Below are 16,236 nucleotides of genomic sequence, written 5' to 3' on the forward strand. Positions count from 1 at the left end.
GGAGGAGGGGGAGAGAGAGAGGGAGGGAGGGGGGAGAGAGGGGGAAAGAGGAAGAGAGGGAGGGAGGGAGGGAGAGAGGCAGAGAGAACAGCTGTGAATGGGGTATCTTCTTGCAAAGCCAGACCTAAAACACTGAGCACACAACTGCCAGGCAGCAGTCACTTCATGAAGGGAAAACATGAGAAAAAAGCGAGAGGGTACAATGGAGTTTCCAGGTTCTATAACAATTCTACAGGGTTTTCTTTAAATGAGAAGCACACAAAATAAAAACTCCCACAACACTTACTAGGCACTTACTGCTTGCAAATCATTGTGCTGACTAGACAGAGATCTGCTTTTCTCTGCTTCCCAAGTTTGGGGATTAAAGACATATGCCATCACACCTAGCTATTTAGAGCTCTTTTGAAATATGTATGATTGTTTGTACAAGGTAATTTAAAAAAAAAAAGATTATATAAAAGGCAGATTTATTGGGAACCTGCTCTTGGGTAGGCTAGTTCATTGGCCCCAAGGACCAAGGCCAAAGAAGTCACCATGGGGAAACAGGGTGGGTGGGGAGAGGTTAGGGGAGGGAGAAAGAGAGAAGGGGCAAGTGCACAGAAAGAAGATGAGAACAGGGGGAGCTCAAGGTAATTTTTTAAAAGAAAGTATATTAATAAAAGTTCTGCCGGTAGGTGGTGGCACAACGCCTTTAATCCCAACACTTGGGAGGCAGAGGCAGGCAGATTTCTGCGTTTGAGGCCAGCTGGTCTACAGAGTGAGTTCCAGGACAGCCAGGGCTACACAGAGAAACCCTGTCTCGAAAAACCAAAAATAAATAAATAAATAAATAAATAGTTCTAAGCCAGGCAGTGGTGGTGCACACCTTTAACCCCAGCATTCAGAGGCAGAGGCAGGTGAATCTCTGGGTTCAAGGCTGGCCTAGTCTGCAAAGTTGAGGTCTAAGACAACCAGGGTTACACACACAGAGAAACCTTGCTTCAAAAAACCCAACAGCAACAACAAAAAGAAAAATAAAGAGAACATTCTACCACCATAAACCCATTCTATCATAATGGCAAACTGATATTAACCAAGAGGGTAAATAATTCAAGTAACAGGGTATATTTTTATCTGCCAAGTTCCAGTTCGTTAGTTATTGGAAATCTCAGGAGGCATATCTCCCTTTTAGAATAACTGTCCTAAATGATACTTGGATTTCATGACTGTGTCAAAGTCCAAAGAACTCAGGGTGCAACTAAATGCCAGCCTGTTAACCAGAGTCACCATCTGCACACAAGGGCAAGGGCATGGCACTCCTTGCTTCTAGGCAGAGAGCCACAGTTCATTTTGGCAGCCCCACCAGGAGCCTTTTCCCCTACCCCAACTAGAAGTCCAGGGGCCTCGGGTGTGAGCTGCTGACATGAGGACAGACTTCAACATCAGTCAGTTAGGAACACAGGAGGGGAGTCAGTTATATGGTGAGCATGTAGATTGGTTTAGTAACCTTCCTGGTTCAAATCCAAAGGCCGGCACCTGAATATATTCTAACTCAAGTCCTTTGCTAAGTCTGAATAACATTAGTGCCTTCCTCACAGGATTTAATATGAACCCATCTTATAATATATGTTTACAAATATATGATCTCCTTCTTACACATATAGAAAGATCTTGTCTCCCACAAACAAAACAACAGGTGCAGGATTACTGCAGATCACATAAAAGGTGACCAGCACCCAAAGTGTGTGGCTTTCAGGCTCGGGAAACTGCGTCGTCTCAAATCACACCCAATCTAAAACATTCCCAGAGTTTTTCTGCCAAGACTTCTGTCTGTTCTGACCCCAGAACTCATCATACCTATTTGAATTTAGGATGACTAGCACATAGCTATCTCTGCTGTCCATAGGTTGAGTCACACAGTTCTTACTTTTTAGAGAAAACAAAAGCACACGTGACAATAACACTCTGCTTTGTCACCAGGGAACAACAGGAACAGTGAGATGGGGGAGAAGCAGCTCCCAGACCTTCTGATGTCTGTCTGTCTGCAGGCTGGCCTCGCTGTAAGCTAGGGCGAGCTTGAGCCTCTTTTAAAAAATGTATTATATTATATTACATTATATTATACTATATTATATTATATTATAGTGTGTGTGTGTTCTATAGCATTATAGCATGCATATGAAGTTCAAAGGACAATTTCTGGGAACTGAATCTTTCTTTCCTTCTACCCCTAGATTATGGAATCAAGCTCGGGTCCTAAAGCTCAGTGGCAGGACCACAGAGCCATCTAGTGGTCCAGTCTTGAACTTCTGCTTCCGCTGATTGCACTCCCACGTGCTGGAATTACAGGCACGTGCTACCACACTTGCCCAGTTTGACTTGTATAGATAAGCTGGGTAACTTTCTATTATTGTTGTTGTAATATTTATTATATTATTTGCATCTGTGCGTGGTGTACTGACTTGTTAGTGTGGGCGAGTGCAAAGATATTGAGAGTTGGGTGTCTACCCCTCGACTGACCTCCACCTTCATGTTTTGAGACAAGGTCTCTCACTAAACCTGAAACTCACAGGTTTGACAGGCTGGCTAGCCAGTGAACGCCACAAATCTGGGGGTTACAGGTGCCTACTTCTGTGCCAGGGATGGATTCTGGGGTCTGAACTCAGGTTCTCATGCGTGCTCAGCAGGTACTTCAAAAAATGACCCATCTCCCCAGACCCTACTGTTTTAGTGTTGGCCTGGCCTTTCTTTTTTTTTTAAATGCTAGTATGAGGATGGAGAGATGGCTCCGTAGTCAGGAGCACCAGGCGCTCTTGCAGAGGACCTCAGTTTAACTCCCCACCCCCACAGGGCAGCTCCCAGCCACCTGTACCTACAGTTCCGGACGACCTGAGGCTTCTGGCATAGGTAGGTAGTGCACATGCGCACACTTGGGCACACACATAAACACGTGAAATAAAAATAAATGTCTTAAAAATAAAAATGCTGCTCATCTTTTTTCTTGAAAAAAGGAAGGAGATGACACTAACACAAATGTAGAGGCTTGCCTCTGTGGGAGATGGTGGCTGGGGGAGCAGTCTGACCCTACACTGGATGTGCTTTTGGACAATGCACCTGTTTGGATGTGTTACCTGTTCACGAACTCACTGTCTAACATTGCGGTGCCAAATCTTCAGCCCCGTGAGGGCTGATTTGCTGCATTGATCTATAGGGTGAAGGCCCAGAATCAAAAGCTTGGCTGTCTGACCTCTCCTGAGTACACCCATTGACCAGCCCTGCCTTCCAGAAACATTCAAGCTTGGCTGTCTGACCTCTCCTGAGTACACCCATTGGCCAGCCCTGCCTTCCAGAAACATTCAAGCTTGGCTGTCTGACCTCTCCTGAGTACACCCATTGGCCAGCCCTGCCTTTCAGAAACATTCTTCCAACATTTTGCCCTCTCCCTACTTTGGGGTGTCCTCCACTTGTCTTTGAAGCTCAGTTTGACTATTATTCCCCATTTTTTTACTGCTAATCAAAATGAATCACTACCTCTAGTGGGCGTCCCAAGAGAGACAGCAGGGTGGGAATGTGCAGAGCATGCCTCAGGAACCTAACCTAACTCCACGGGATTAGAGGCTGGCTCTGCCAGTCTTCCCACCACCTCAGTGACCTCAGTCAGGCTACTTAACTTCTTCTTCCTCATCTCCGTTGTGTTGAAGGTTAAATGAATCAGCAATTCCAAAGTGATTAGCAATTCCAAAGTGATTAGAATAACGCTGACACACAGTGAGTGGTCAATAAATGACAGTTAATGCCACCCTGCTCTCTGCCTGCCTGCAGGTCTGCATCCAATGGCATTCCTTAATTTTATTCTCTGCTACATGCTCCAACTAAACCCATGCTCCAAAGGTGAGAGCCTCTGGCTGACCACCTAGTCTTCCATGTCAAGGCTGTCCTGGCTTAGAGCAGGGTGTGGATTAGAAAAAATTCGGGGGGGGGGGCATAGAAAGAAGGGAGGGATAGAAAGAAAAGAAAAAGGAAAAAAAGAAAAGGAGGGAAAGTGGGAGTTGGAAAAGAAAAGGAAGAAGCAAAACACAGAAAAGCCGATCTAGTACATGCCTTTGAATACAGAGAGGGAGAAAGCGCTGGGTGTGGTGGTGTACAAGACAGTGAGCACAGCCACTTGGAAGACTAAGACAGGAGAGTAGAGGTTTGCTCTTGCAGAGACCTCAGTTTAACTCCCAGCACCCACGAGGCAGTTGTGTCGTAGATCACACAGTGAAACCCTGTCTCAAACAAAAAAGCAGTAGAGCCAGGCAGTGATGGAGCACGCCTTTAATCCCAGCACTTGGGAGGCAGAGGCAGGCGGATCTCTAAGTTCCAGGCCAGCCTGGTCTACAGAGTGAGTTCCAGGACAGCCAGGGCTACACAGAGAAACCCTGTCTCGAAAAAAAAAAACAAACAACAAAAAAAATCAGTAGAAAAAATAAGTATGAATGTATTATCTAGTTGCAAAATAAATAGATTAAGGACAGTGGGTTTTTTTGTTGGTTGTTGTTTTGAGAAAGTTATCTCAGTATGTTGTCAAGCTGGTCTCAAATTCATGCTTTCAAGTAATCCTCCTGCTTCATAAGTACAACTGAGTCCAGAAAAGGGAGTTTACATACAGAGAAAACCCTGTCTCAAAAAAGCCAAAGTGTGTGTGTGTGTGTGTGTGTGTACACATTTGATGTACCAATGAGTGTTTAATCTTTACATCATAACACAGTAAATCTGAGTGTTTCCATTAGAGGAGTATGCTTAAGAGCAAGTAGAAAAGGCAACTAAAAGAGGACTAAAATTTGGCCTTTTCTTTTTCCTTTTTCCTTTACTCTTTCTTCTTCTCCTTCTCCTCTTCTGTCTTCAGATTTATTTATTTATTTATTTATTTATTTAGTGTATGTGAGTATACTATCGCTGTCTTCAGATGCACCAGTAGAGGGCATCAGATCTCATTATGGATGGTTGTGAGCCACCATGTGGTTGCTAGGATTTGAACTCAGGACCTCTGGAAGAGCAGTCAGTGCCCTTAACATCTGAGCCATCTCTCCAGCCCCTGGCCTTTTACTTTTCAACATTTAATTTGTTATCCTTGGCAATTAAACAAACAAACAAACAAAAAAATTGGACAAATGAAGCTAACCCTCACATAAGGTTAATTCCTTAAATAGATTGCTAAACAAAAATTTAAAATACATGACAGAATAATATGTATGATTCAACTTGGATTTGTTGTTGTTGTTGATGTTGTTATTGTTGTTGGTATTTTTCGAGTCCTGGCTGTCCTGGAACTCATTCTGCATGCTTAGGAGGAAACACTGGGAGGAGCGCCATGAGTTCAAGGCCCTTTCTCTACACAGTGATTTTTGGGCTAGCTAGAGCTCCATGCTAAGAGTCTGTTTCCAAAACAAATAAGAAAGCAATTGCAGAGCAGACAGCGTGACTCATGATTCTGGGTGCTTGATGTATATGGGTTCCCTGGACAGAGTGCCTCCTGGGAGTGATCTCCTAATTATTCCACATAGTCAATTATATAGTCTGACTGTGTCTACACACCAGAAGAAAGTACATCTTACAGAAATTAAGTAGGTGCCTAAATGACACTTCAAACCCCAAATTTAAGTGTGATTATTTCAGCACGCTGGTTTTTACTTTTAGAATCATACTTTTAGAAATCAATTTTAGTTATTGAATAAAATAAAGGAAAGAAACAGTCTTTGATCCAAAGGTGCCGCCCCCAGCATGGAGGGTGGGCTCAGAGGAACATGATGGAAGCTTACGTCGGAGGAGCTGGGGTTCTGTGCGGACCTCAGCAACATGCCCTCAGCCAGGGCCCGGTCTATGGCCTGCTTTGCCAGCTCTTCCAGCTGCTTCTCATCCTGCAAGATGCTTCCCCAGCTGGTGGCCATCCCAACCTGTGACAGACAAGAGGACTTGGTGACAGAAGGCCTGGGACCCAGCAGCCACCGAAATGTGGCTACCAACACTGTGAGACCTGACCAGTTACCACGGAGGGGCAACTGTGGGAGGCAAACTGCTTCCACTTCCTCTGTGTGCATAACCCGGGTGACAAAGTGCTTCCATGGCTACTCATTCTCTTTGGATTCTCAAAACAGCAATGGCATTACTCTCACAGTGAGGAAACAAAGGTTCAGAGAAGTGAAGTGACTTGCCCTAGACAAGGGTGTCTGTGTCCAGGACTCAGGGCTTCCAGTCTAAAAACCTCTTCAATGGAGAAAAGAGGAGCTAATGCCACATGTGACTGGAATAAGTAACTTCCCCTCCCAGAACTGTAGATCCCCAACCTGTGAAATAAGCGGAGAGGGATAAACCAGATGTTTCCAAACATGGCTTAATATTCTGGGTGTTTGGGGAAAAATACTTATTACTGAGCCCCACCCCAGAGATTATGATTGAAGGGGCGCAATAGGCAGAAGGGATTGACACTACTTTTTAAAATGTTTTCCTAGAATGGAAACCATTGTGGTAAACTGTCAATTTCCCTTCTTTAAGTTTTTAATTACACTTATTTAGTGTGTGTGTGTGTTGCCATGGAAGGCCTGGTGGAGGTCAGAGGAAAACCTGCAAATCAGTTCTTGCTTTCCACCACGTGGATCTCCAGGATCAAACCGAGGTAATCGGCCATGATGGCAAAAACATCTTTACTTAATGAGTCATCTCTCTTGGCTCTAATTTCCTTTCTTATTCCAACAACCTGTATCAGTAAATCTCAAACAAATTACAAAGTGGGTAGGGGAGGAAACTTTATGATATATCATGACTTGCAGATAAGGTCAATTTCAATTTCTCCCTTATACTAACCAGGAACCTTTTTTCCCCAGTTTTTCAAGACAGGTTTTTGTTTTTTGTCTTTGTTTTGTACAGTCCTGGTTGCCCTGGAACTCACGCTAGAGCAGGCTGGCCTCAAACTCAGAGATCTGCCTGCCTGGTAGTGTTGTTTGCATGTATGTCTGCATACCCAATGAGGGCATTGGATTCCCAATTATGAGCCTCCACCACTCCATGAGTGGGTGCTGGGAATTGAACTCAGAACCTCTGGAAAAGCAGCCAGTGCTCTTAACTGCTAAGCCATCTCTCCAGCCTCCACCAGGAGCCAAATTACTAGCATAAAACAATTACATCTTTGTGTGGACATTTATCACCATAGTATAAAAGGGACAGAAAATATTTTTAAGAAATCACATTATAACCTGGAGTGGTGATACACGCCTAGCACTTGGGAGGCTGAGGTGGATAGATCTCTATGAATTCAAGGCTAAGCCTGGCCTACATAGTGAGTTCCAAGACAACCTAGGCTGCACAGAGAATCCCTGACAAAGAGAAAAATAGAAAAAGAGAGTGGGGAGGGAAGGAGGAAGGAAGACAGGAAAGGAAGGAGGGAGGTGGGGAAAACATGTTATCAAAATAGAAATGCCTAAAACCCAGTGCTCAACCCAAGGTAAAGGAGCCATTTCAATGGTGGCCAGAGACGCCGAGAGGTCCAGCAACTCTTATCCTGCTGTGATTTGCTTTGCAGCAGGTTCAGAGTTCAGACGATCTGCATAAAACATCTGGAAACATCTGCTCACTGTTTTTGTCCTACCCTACTGTCACTTATGTCTAAGTAACAAACATGGCTGCCCAATCAGTGTCTTCAGGAAGAGAGTTAGACCGTGATAGATAACCTCCATCAATTTCAGCCTGTCTCCTCCTCATGAATGAGCTTCGTTTAGATAATTCATCCAAGTCTGCTAGCCTCAGCACAACGCTTTGACAGAAAGAACAAGTGATCCCAAGGCAATCTGGACAAGTGCCCTGGTGGGTGAGGATGGGAGGGCGCAGTCACAGTCAAGAACAAGCCTCTGGAGTCAGACAGACCTGGTTTGAGTCTGTAACCAAAGTCAGTCAGGTTTCTCAGCATGTCCAGAGCTTTTAGCAGTCAGTTTCCTGTTCCCATGGTGAAAGACCTGAATCTGGAAAACTACACAAGGAGGTTTCTTATTTGAGCATGGTGGTATTTGTCTATGATCCCAGCAGAAGTAGGAACATTTCTGCAAGTTCAAAGCTAGCTGAGTGCGCTCCATATTGAGAGCAAGGCCAGCCTGGGCGATAGATACAGCAAGGTACTGTCTCCCACAATAGTTCAGCTCACAGGTTTTATTACTTGTTTTTCCAGGTCAGGATCTTGCTCTGTCACTCAGGCTGGCCTCCGACTCAGCAGTCCTCCACCCTCAGCCTCCCAGGCAGCGACCTCACAGGCACGAGCCACCGCACCCAGCTGAACAGTTGACTAATTAAGTTCTCTGTTTTGAAGGCCTCGGGGCATGGTGCTGGCTTCGATGAAGATTCCCCAGCTGAGAGCCTTTCAATGGTGGGCACAAGAGCAGGAAGAAACCAAGCAGTGTGTGTGACTCAGGCTCACTCATAACAACTCACTCCTCCAAGGAGTAACTCGGCCTCAAAAGAGCTCCCTCAATATCTCCCAAGGGCAGCTTCCTTTGTGATCTAGGGACATCCCACCAGGCCACCCCTTAAGGGTCCCACCACTACCCAAAATCACCACACTGGGGACCAAGCCTAACCCATGAACCCATAGCTGAGTGCTAGACGTAGGAACTTGTTCTGTCTGTACTGACTCAACAAGCAATGTTAGATGTTATCTGGAAACTCAGTAACAGGGCCAGAATAAGAACCCACGGCTCCAACATTAGAGCCACTGGAACTCCACTAGTCCCCATTTCTCCACACCGAGTTCCACAGCTCTCTCTGTCCATGGGCTTGGCTGACAAGACTGCTAACAGATAGGTACTAGCAACCCAGAGAAAGATAACACATTAAAAATAATTGCTACAGATGGGCACGGTGGCACCAGGCTGTAATCCCAGTCCTCAGGAGAACCATGAGTTTGAGGCTAGCCTGGGCTACACAGCAAGCCTCTGTATCAGCTGAGGCAACGGCTCCGTGGGTAAAGTGTTAGCCACACAAGTATGAGAAGTCTATCCTCAGCACCCATAAAAGATGACCACAGTAGTGGGATGGAAGCCAGCATGCTCCATGCCCCGAGGCCTTCAAAGCAGAGAGCTTAACTAGTCAACTGTTCAGCTGGGTGCAGTGGCTCCTGCCTGTGGGACCGCTGCCTGGGAGGCTGAGAGTGGAGGACTGCTGAGCCGGAGGCCAGCCTGAGTGACGGAAGCAAGATCCTGACTGGAAAAACAAGTAATAAAACTTGTTAATTCTGCAGGGCAGTGGTGGTGCACGCTTTTAATCCCAGTTTTAATCCCAGCATTTGGGAGGCAGAGGCAGGCGGATTTCTGAGTTCGAGGCCAGCCTGGTCTACAGAGTGAGCTCCAGGACAGTCAGAGCTACACAGAGAAACCCTGTCCCAAAAAACCAAAACCAAAACAAAACAAAACAAACAAAAATCCTTGTTAGTTCTGAGCTAACTATTGTTGGAGACAGTGCCTTGCTGAATAGCCCCGGGTGGCCTGGCACTCAAAACGGAGCTCAGGCTAGCTCTGAACTTGCAGTGCTGGGGAGATCAGGACAGCTGGACATCTGCAGCTTGCTGGTTAGTAAATGTGAGAGAGCTCCAAGTTCAGTAAGGCCCTGTCTTTAAAAAAGAAGGCAGAGGGCTAGGAGAGGGCTCAGGAGGTAAAGAGCTCAGATCCTCAGAATGAACACAAATCCTGGGCAGGTGATGGGTAGGCTGTAATCCCAGAACTCGAGGTGCAGAGAGAAAGTGTAGTGATCAAGGAAGATACCTGATGCTTGGGGCCCACGTGTATGTGCCCATGCAAATGTGTCCACGCATGCTCATGCACAAAAACACTATAATAATTAGAAAATGCTAGCTGGCCCCTTGTTTTCTCTCTACGGATTTAACTGTGATTTGTTCGGCTGGTGACACTCAAGTTTGTATTTACACAGCAAGTACTTTTGTGGTTTTCAAACTAGAGCATTCACCGACTCCCTGGGATGCTGCTCCTCTGATGAATCTCACCCCGTACCCAAGCTTCCCGTGCCCTTTTCTCCTACATCCCATCCTTTCCAGTCCTGTGAATTCTGCTGACTAAATGCAGCGCTTTGAATTCCCCCATGTCTGCTGCCACTACTGATCTCGCCAAGAACTGGCCAACCCATTCCTCTTCCTGGGCACTTTCGGAGTAGTAAAGGCATCTTAAGTGGCTAAGACACACCAGCCTCTCTCCTACTTTCAGATCTTGGCTTTCCCCATGGCTTAAAGACTCTCCCACTGAGCTACATCCCCAGCCTCTGTACCCACAAGTCCTGATTGGGTTTTGGAAGCCATCGCTGGATTTCTCTGTCCAGGTTCGTACCCCTATCATAAAAATAGTATTTGCCTTGATACTTTATTGAAGGTTAAATAAGTGATGAATGAATCACGAAAAACTTTAAAACGCCCACACAGAAATCCGGTCGGACTTTAATCCCGTGGGCGAGGCGAGTGCAGGCTCAGGGCCTCGAGCTACAACACAGTCGCCGGTCGTGGCTTGTCCCTATGATGGGCCCCGTTCGCTCGCCACCCCTGGACAAAGTTTGGTCCTGATCTCTCCCAGTTTTTGATGGCGGCTTGTTTATTTTCCCTAGAACTCTGGCTCTAGCCTCGCTGACAGTGTCCGAACTGGAAGCCGGCGATTTGGAAATCTAGGTTCAGCACGCCCAGCACAACCCCCTCACTGGACTCAAGTTTCTCGGTGCTCGCCGCGGTCTCGGCCACCGCGTCTGCCCGCCCGCCCGCCGCGTTCCACACGCTCCCAGACCCCTCCCTCACCGCTCTCCTCCCAAGGAAACTTGACCCTCGCCAGCCGCCGTCGCGGAGCCCCGACTTACTCGCTCGTTGTCCGGCTGCTCGCCAAGCTCAACTCTGCACGCCGTTACCCAGGTTCAGGGGGCGGGGCTTCGGTACGACCCAGTGCGCCTGCGTAGACCGCTCAGCAAGGCTTAAAGGGGAGGGTGGGGAAGGAGCCCCGCGTCTATGGAACAGGACGGCGGCCGGGAAGGGGCATTACGTGAGAAGTGACCTAGGCTTTAAGGAATACGTCGGTCCTCTAGGCTTTGGGTGTGGCTACAATGGCAGGTTGATACCTGTTAACTTAGTTCCCAGAGAGTTAGAGCTAGTGGAATTCTGTGAGATGGGGACACTCAAAGGCAGGAGAGCGTCGGATCCCCTGAGAACGGAACCCAGGTCCTCTGCAAGAGCAAAAGTTCTCTTAGCCGCCCTGTCTTCAGCCCCTATGGGGCTGTTTTTAAATATGCAAGTTCATGATCCTCTTCCTTCTATACAGACCCCCTCATCCTCTGGCAACCTACTGTAATTTAACTTTCTTTTCCCTAGACTGTGAGAGGTTGATTCAAAATCTGAGGTACCTTGTGTTAGTCAGGGTTCTCTAGAACCCAGAACTCACAGAACTTATGGGTAGTCTCTACATATTAAGGGAATTTGTTGATGACTTATAGTCTGTAGTCCAGCTCCCCAACAATGGTCAGCAGCAGCTGTGACTGGAAGTCCAAGGATCTAGCAGTTGCTCAGTCCCACAAGGCAAGCAGGTAAAGAAGAAAGTGCGAATCTTCCTCCTTCCAATGTCCTTATGTAGGTCTCCAGCAGAAGGTGTGGCCCAGATTAAAGGTGTGTGCCATCATGCCTGGATCTGGGACTTGCTTTGCTCCAGATGACCTTGAACTCAGAGATCTCTCTGTCTTCTGGGATTCATAGCCACTCTGCCTCAAGATCTCCATGCCGAGATCCAGGTCAGAAACTTGTTTCTCCCAGCCTCCAGATTAGGATCACAGGTGAGCCTTCTGATTCTGGACTGTAGTTCATTCCAGATATAGTCAAATTGACAACCAGGAATAGCTACTACATACCTGATTTTAAAAAAGAAAAGTTCCTTTCTGATAAAAATTTTCCTAAAATGAATGAAATGTATCTGATCAAACCCTAGGGAATTATGACTAAGATACCAAACTCCTAATTGGTTTGATGTAAATAAAAGGTGGGCTCTAGAGTCTGGGGCAGGCTGTTAAGAGCTGGCCTTAGGAACAAATCTTGAGGCTGGAGATTTAACAGAGAAAAAGACACTGTTCTATATGTTAGGTACAGGCAGACATGGTCCAGAGTTAGCTGTAAGTTGATGAAGCTCCAGCCATGGATGTGGAGGGGGATAAAGGGGGGGTGGGATGTCAAATTGAAGAGAGATTTAGGAAGGAGAATTTCTACTGACTGTAAATCAGTGGCCTAACCCAGGGACTAAAATCCTTCTCTCTAGATAAAGCAGGTGCATCTCTCCAGTCTAGGAAGGATAGCCCTCCAGATGTCTCATATGAATGGGGCAGAGCTGGCAGATAGGTGGTCGGTTATTGCCAGAATAATATCTGCTGTTAGACACCTTTTTCTTGTTGCTTCTGTACATGACCAGGTAGGAAGCAGCAGCCCCCTGACAGACAAAAGTCACTGTATTAACCAGAGAGAAAAGTAGCTACTTCTGGTTCTAAATGAAATTACAGTAAGCGGGGAGTGCTGGCTTGTAACTTTAACTTCAGCCCGTAGGAGGCAGAGGCAGGAGGATCTCAGTGAGTCCTAGACCAGCCTGGCTTACATAGCCAGTTCCAGGCCAGCCAGAGTTAGTTAGACCTTGTCTCAAAACCAAAACAAACAAAAATGAAATGATAATAAAAACAAAAGCACCAAGGCCCAGGGCTCTCTGTACAGGTTCCTCTCTTTTAAGATGGATCAGCAGGTGGTCTATCTGGTGATTATGGGTGACATCTGGGGAAGACCCAGATGTTAACAGTCCTTTGGTTGGGTCTCCTTGAACTGTGGCAGGTGACGTGGCTTCATTTCCATTTTGTAGATGCGGCAGCTGAGCCTGAGAGGTTACATTACCTTGTCCAAAGTGACCTGGTGTATAAGAGAGGGAATGAAGGACGCGTCATCCGGGGGAAAGCCTTGACCTTCCCACTCCTCACCTTGGACAATTTACTTCTAAATCCTGGCACAACTGGCTCCTTGTCATGCAGATGTTCACCCTGTCAGTCTGTCACATGAATGATTCTTCTTCATACCAGTTATTAGTGCATGGAATTACTTCTCTTTGCCGTTTCATCTCCTGAATGTGAATTCCATCAGCATGGCCAGTGCCTACCTTGTTCACTCCCCCTGACAGGTCCGGCAGGAAAAGGCAGAGAAGCAGCTTCAACTACAAAACAGGTTTAACCTGAGGAAATATCAACAGCTCTAGGTCAAGAGTCCAGAGGGGCCCACTGCTCACTAGACTAGAAAAGGGGAGAAGGAAGTGAAGGTAGTGGAAAGCACCCCCTTTTTTGGCTCAAGATTGCCATTGCTAGGAATAACTGGAGAGGCTGACAGGAGAATGTCAAGAGAAGGATCAGCACCACTTACCCTTCGCTGTCACTGAGGGCCAGCAGGCCAGGTGGGATGGCAGGAATCTTGGGAAACAGGCTGCTTTAGTTCTGGTAATCCACATGACTCTAGTTTCAGGAATTTAAATCACCATTTAACCAAAATGTAGGAGCATTACAGCATGCTCTGGGTTGACACACCCTAGACGAGTAGTTCTCAACCTGTGGGTTGTGACCCCACAGAGGTCGAATATCAGATATCCTGCTTATAAGCTATTTACATTATGATCCATAATAGTAGCAAAATTACAGTGATGATGTAGCAATGGAATAATTTTATAGTTGAGGGTCACCTCAGCATGAGAAACTAAAGGTCTACAGCATTAGGAAGGTTGAGAACCACTGCCCCAGACCCTGGAACGGTGCCTGGAAGAATGATCTTCAGTATCTGGTAGATAATTGAAATAGTCTGGGAGGAGGGAAGGTGACAGCTGGCATTAGTGAAAACTTGAAGGTCTCTCAAGTGCTCCTCACAAGTGACCCTTGACCCCTTGCACAGCCTTTCAGAGGAAATGTCATCTCCGTGAATTGCTTTGTTCTATTAGGGCTGAGGTTCAACTCAGCTCAGTCAGTAGAATATTTGCTGGCATGTGTGAAGCCCTGGATCTGATAAGCAGCCCCAGGCCTGGTGGTGGACTACCACTTGGCAAGTAGAGGCAAGAAGAGCGAGAGTTCAAGGCTTCCCCAGGCTACATGAGACCCCGTCTCTCATATACATGATGAAGGCTTTGTGTACACCATGTGGAGAAATGAAAGGATCTAAGATCAACAAGCCCAGTATGGAGGTTTGGGGTGTATCACAGTGGTAGAGTGGTGACTTAGCATGTGCAAGGTCAGGGTTTGATCCCAGCATCCCCTCAAAAAGGATTAACATGGCTCCCCCTTTCCTCCATCATGTACACTTTAAAAGCTGACCACAGTGATATGTCTGTAAGGGCAGCACCTGCGGGGTGCAGTGGGTGAAGTGGGCGGGTCACGAAGCCAGCCAGGCTATACATCGATTGCATCTCCGATCAAAAATCCAGGACGAGGGAACTCGCCCACGGCTTTTCTGGCCTCACGCCTTTGCTATTCATATACTAAACACCAGAGAACCCAATGACGATTCTGCAGATGGAGATGAAGCTGTGGAGAGCCTTTGGTATTGAAGATGTGAGTCCAAATCCTGACTGCATAACCTAGCACTGTGATAAAAGCAAGCTCTTTGGCTTGCTTGGTGAATTCCTCAGCCTGACTTCCAAAGTGGACTCTATTTTTTCCTTGTTAATAACTGTATTGAGCTGGTCACAAGTGCTAGGAGCTTGGCTAGCTCCTTCTTGCCACAACTATGAGTCCAGTACTGTTATGGTCTGGGGAAGTGGAGGCGTGAAGAGGTAGGTACCCTAGTTTGCTAGAGGTCACACAGATGGGCACTCTTATACTCTCAGCCATTGACCCTCTTCTTGGGTGAGATCCGGCTTCCCTGAGCTGACTGTTAAACCCTTTGCGGTTCATGTTGAAGGGTTTGTGGGAACATTTGAGGTAGGCAGAAAAAGACAAGCAAGGGTGCCTTTGACTTTCTGCCCTGCGTTTGCCCCCTGAGGGCCTCTCTCCAAGTCCCAGCTAGCTTTAAGGCAAGTGAGGTTGAGACATGGTCTCATGTACTTTATTATAGAGCTGAAGATGCCCTTGAACTCCTGATCCTCCTGCCTCTACTTCCCAAGTGTTGGCATTGCAGGCATGTACCATCACACCACACGCAGCTTTGGTCTGGTATTTGACTGGGACACCTCCCAGTGTCCCAGGGTCTGCATCACACATGGCTGATATCTCTTTTTAGCCATGACACCACCCCACCTGGCACTAGCGTTTATGAGTCTGTCTACCTCTCCACCTGGCTGGGTGCCACTGCTTCAGCTACCCAAAGTGGAATTCCTCTGCCTTCCTGCCTCTAGCAAAGGCCTGGCCCAGACTTGCTACTCAGGAAATGCCTGTGGCATCAAAATGGGACTCTTGCATGTGTTGAGGATTTACTGTGTGCCAGACCTCCCCCGCCCGACACTTTGTATGTGCTGTCTCATTTACACCCCACAGTAATCCCTGGAGGGAGACATTACTGCTCTTATTTTACTGAGGAGAAATAGAGAAGCTGCATTCTGTCGTAGGCCCACTTGCACTTGCCGTTAAGACCAGAACTGGCTCTCAATCTGTGGGCCATGACCCCTTTGGGGGATCCGAACCACCATTTCACAAGAGTTGCCTAAGACCATCAGAACACACAGATATTTACATTATGATTCACAGCAGTAGCAAAATTACAGTAATGAGGTAGCAAAGAAAATAATTTTATGGTTGGGGTCAGCACAACATGAGGAACTGTATCAAAGGGTCACAGCATTAGAAAGGCTGAGAACCACTGCTAGGAAGGCAGCTTTCTCCCCCTCCCCCTACCCATCTCCCCCTTCTCCCCCTTCTGCCCTTCTTCCTCCTTCCCCTCTCCCTCCTCCTCTTCCTTCATTTGTTTGTTTTTCGAGACAGAGGTTTTCTGTGTAGCTCTGGCTGTCCTAGAACTTGCTCTGTAGCCCAGGCTGGGCTCGAACTCAGAAATCTTCCTGCCTTTGCCTCCCTAGTGCTGGTATTAAAGGCACCGGCTACCACTTCCTTACCAGTTGACTATTTCTAAGTTCCAGGATCCTCAGAGACCTATCACAAAATCTTATTTCACTTACAAGCAAAGAAAATCCCAGAGAGGAGAGGGGACTAAGCCAGTGAGAAGGCCCCTCAGGACAGGCTTTTGTCACCAAGCCTGAAGACCTG

At 46.9% G+C, this 16,236-nt stretch overlaps 1 protein-coding gene and 1 long non-coding RNA gene across 3 annotated transcripts in view; one reads left to right on the top strand and one right to left on the bottom strand.

Moving 5' to 3' along the window:
• The window catches only part of Gss (glutathione synthetase), a 30,359-nt gene extending 19,393 nt beyond the window's left edge, over positions 1 to 10,966 (bottom strand). Inside the window, exons 1-2 of one of the 2 annotated variants that reach the window (XM_031372429.1) lie at positions 10,852 to 10,966; positions 5,781 to 5,915 (exon numbers count right to left, since the gene is read on the bottom strand). In XM_031372429.1, the coding sequence (XP_031228289.1) occupies positions 5,781 to 5,909 (129 nt within the window). In that variant the 5' untranslated portion in view covers positions 5,910 to 5,915; positions 10,852 to 10,966. The remainder of the gene's footprint in view (positions 1 to 5,780; positions 5,916 to 10,851) is intronic. The other variant, XM_031372430.1, reaches the window with a different exon arrangement.
• A 793-nt stretch (positions 10,967 to 11,759) lies between these two features.
• On the top strand, positions 11,760 to 13,087 carry LOC116091241. Its single transcript, XR_004118980.1, has 2 exons — positions 11,760 to 11,811; positions 12,873 to 13,087. It is a non-coding gene; the product is annotated as an uncharacterized LOC116091241 (long non-coding RNA).
• Positions 13,088 to 16,236: the final 3,149 nt, after the last annotated feature.

This window comes from Mastomys coucha, unplaced genomic scaffold, assembly GCF_008632895.1.
Source record: "Mastomys coucha isolate ucsf_1 unplaced genomic scaffold, UCSF_Mcou_1 pScaffold15, whole genome shotgun sequence".
NCBI classification, from domain to species: Eukaryota; Metazoa; Chordata; class Mammalia; order Rodentia; family Muridae; genus Mastomys; species Mastomys coucha.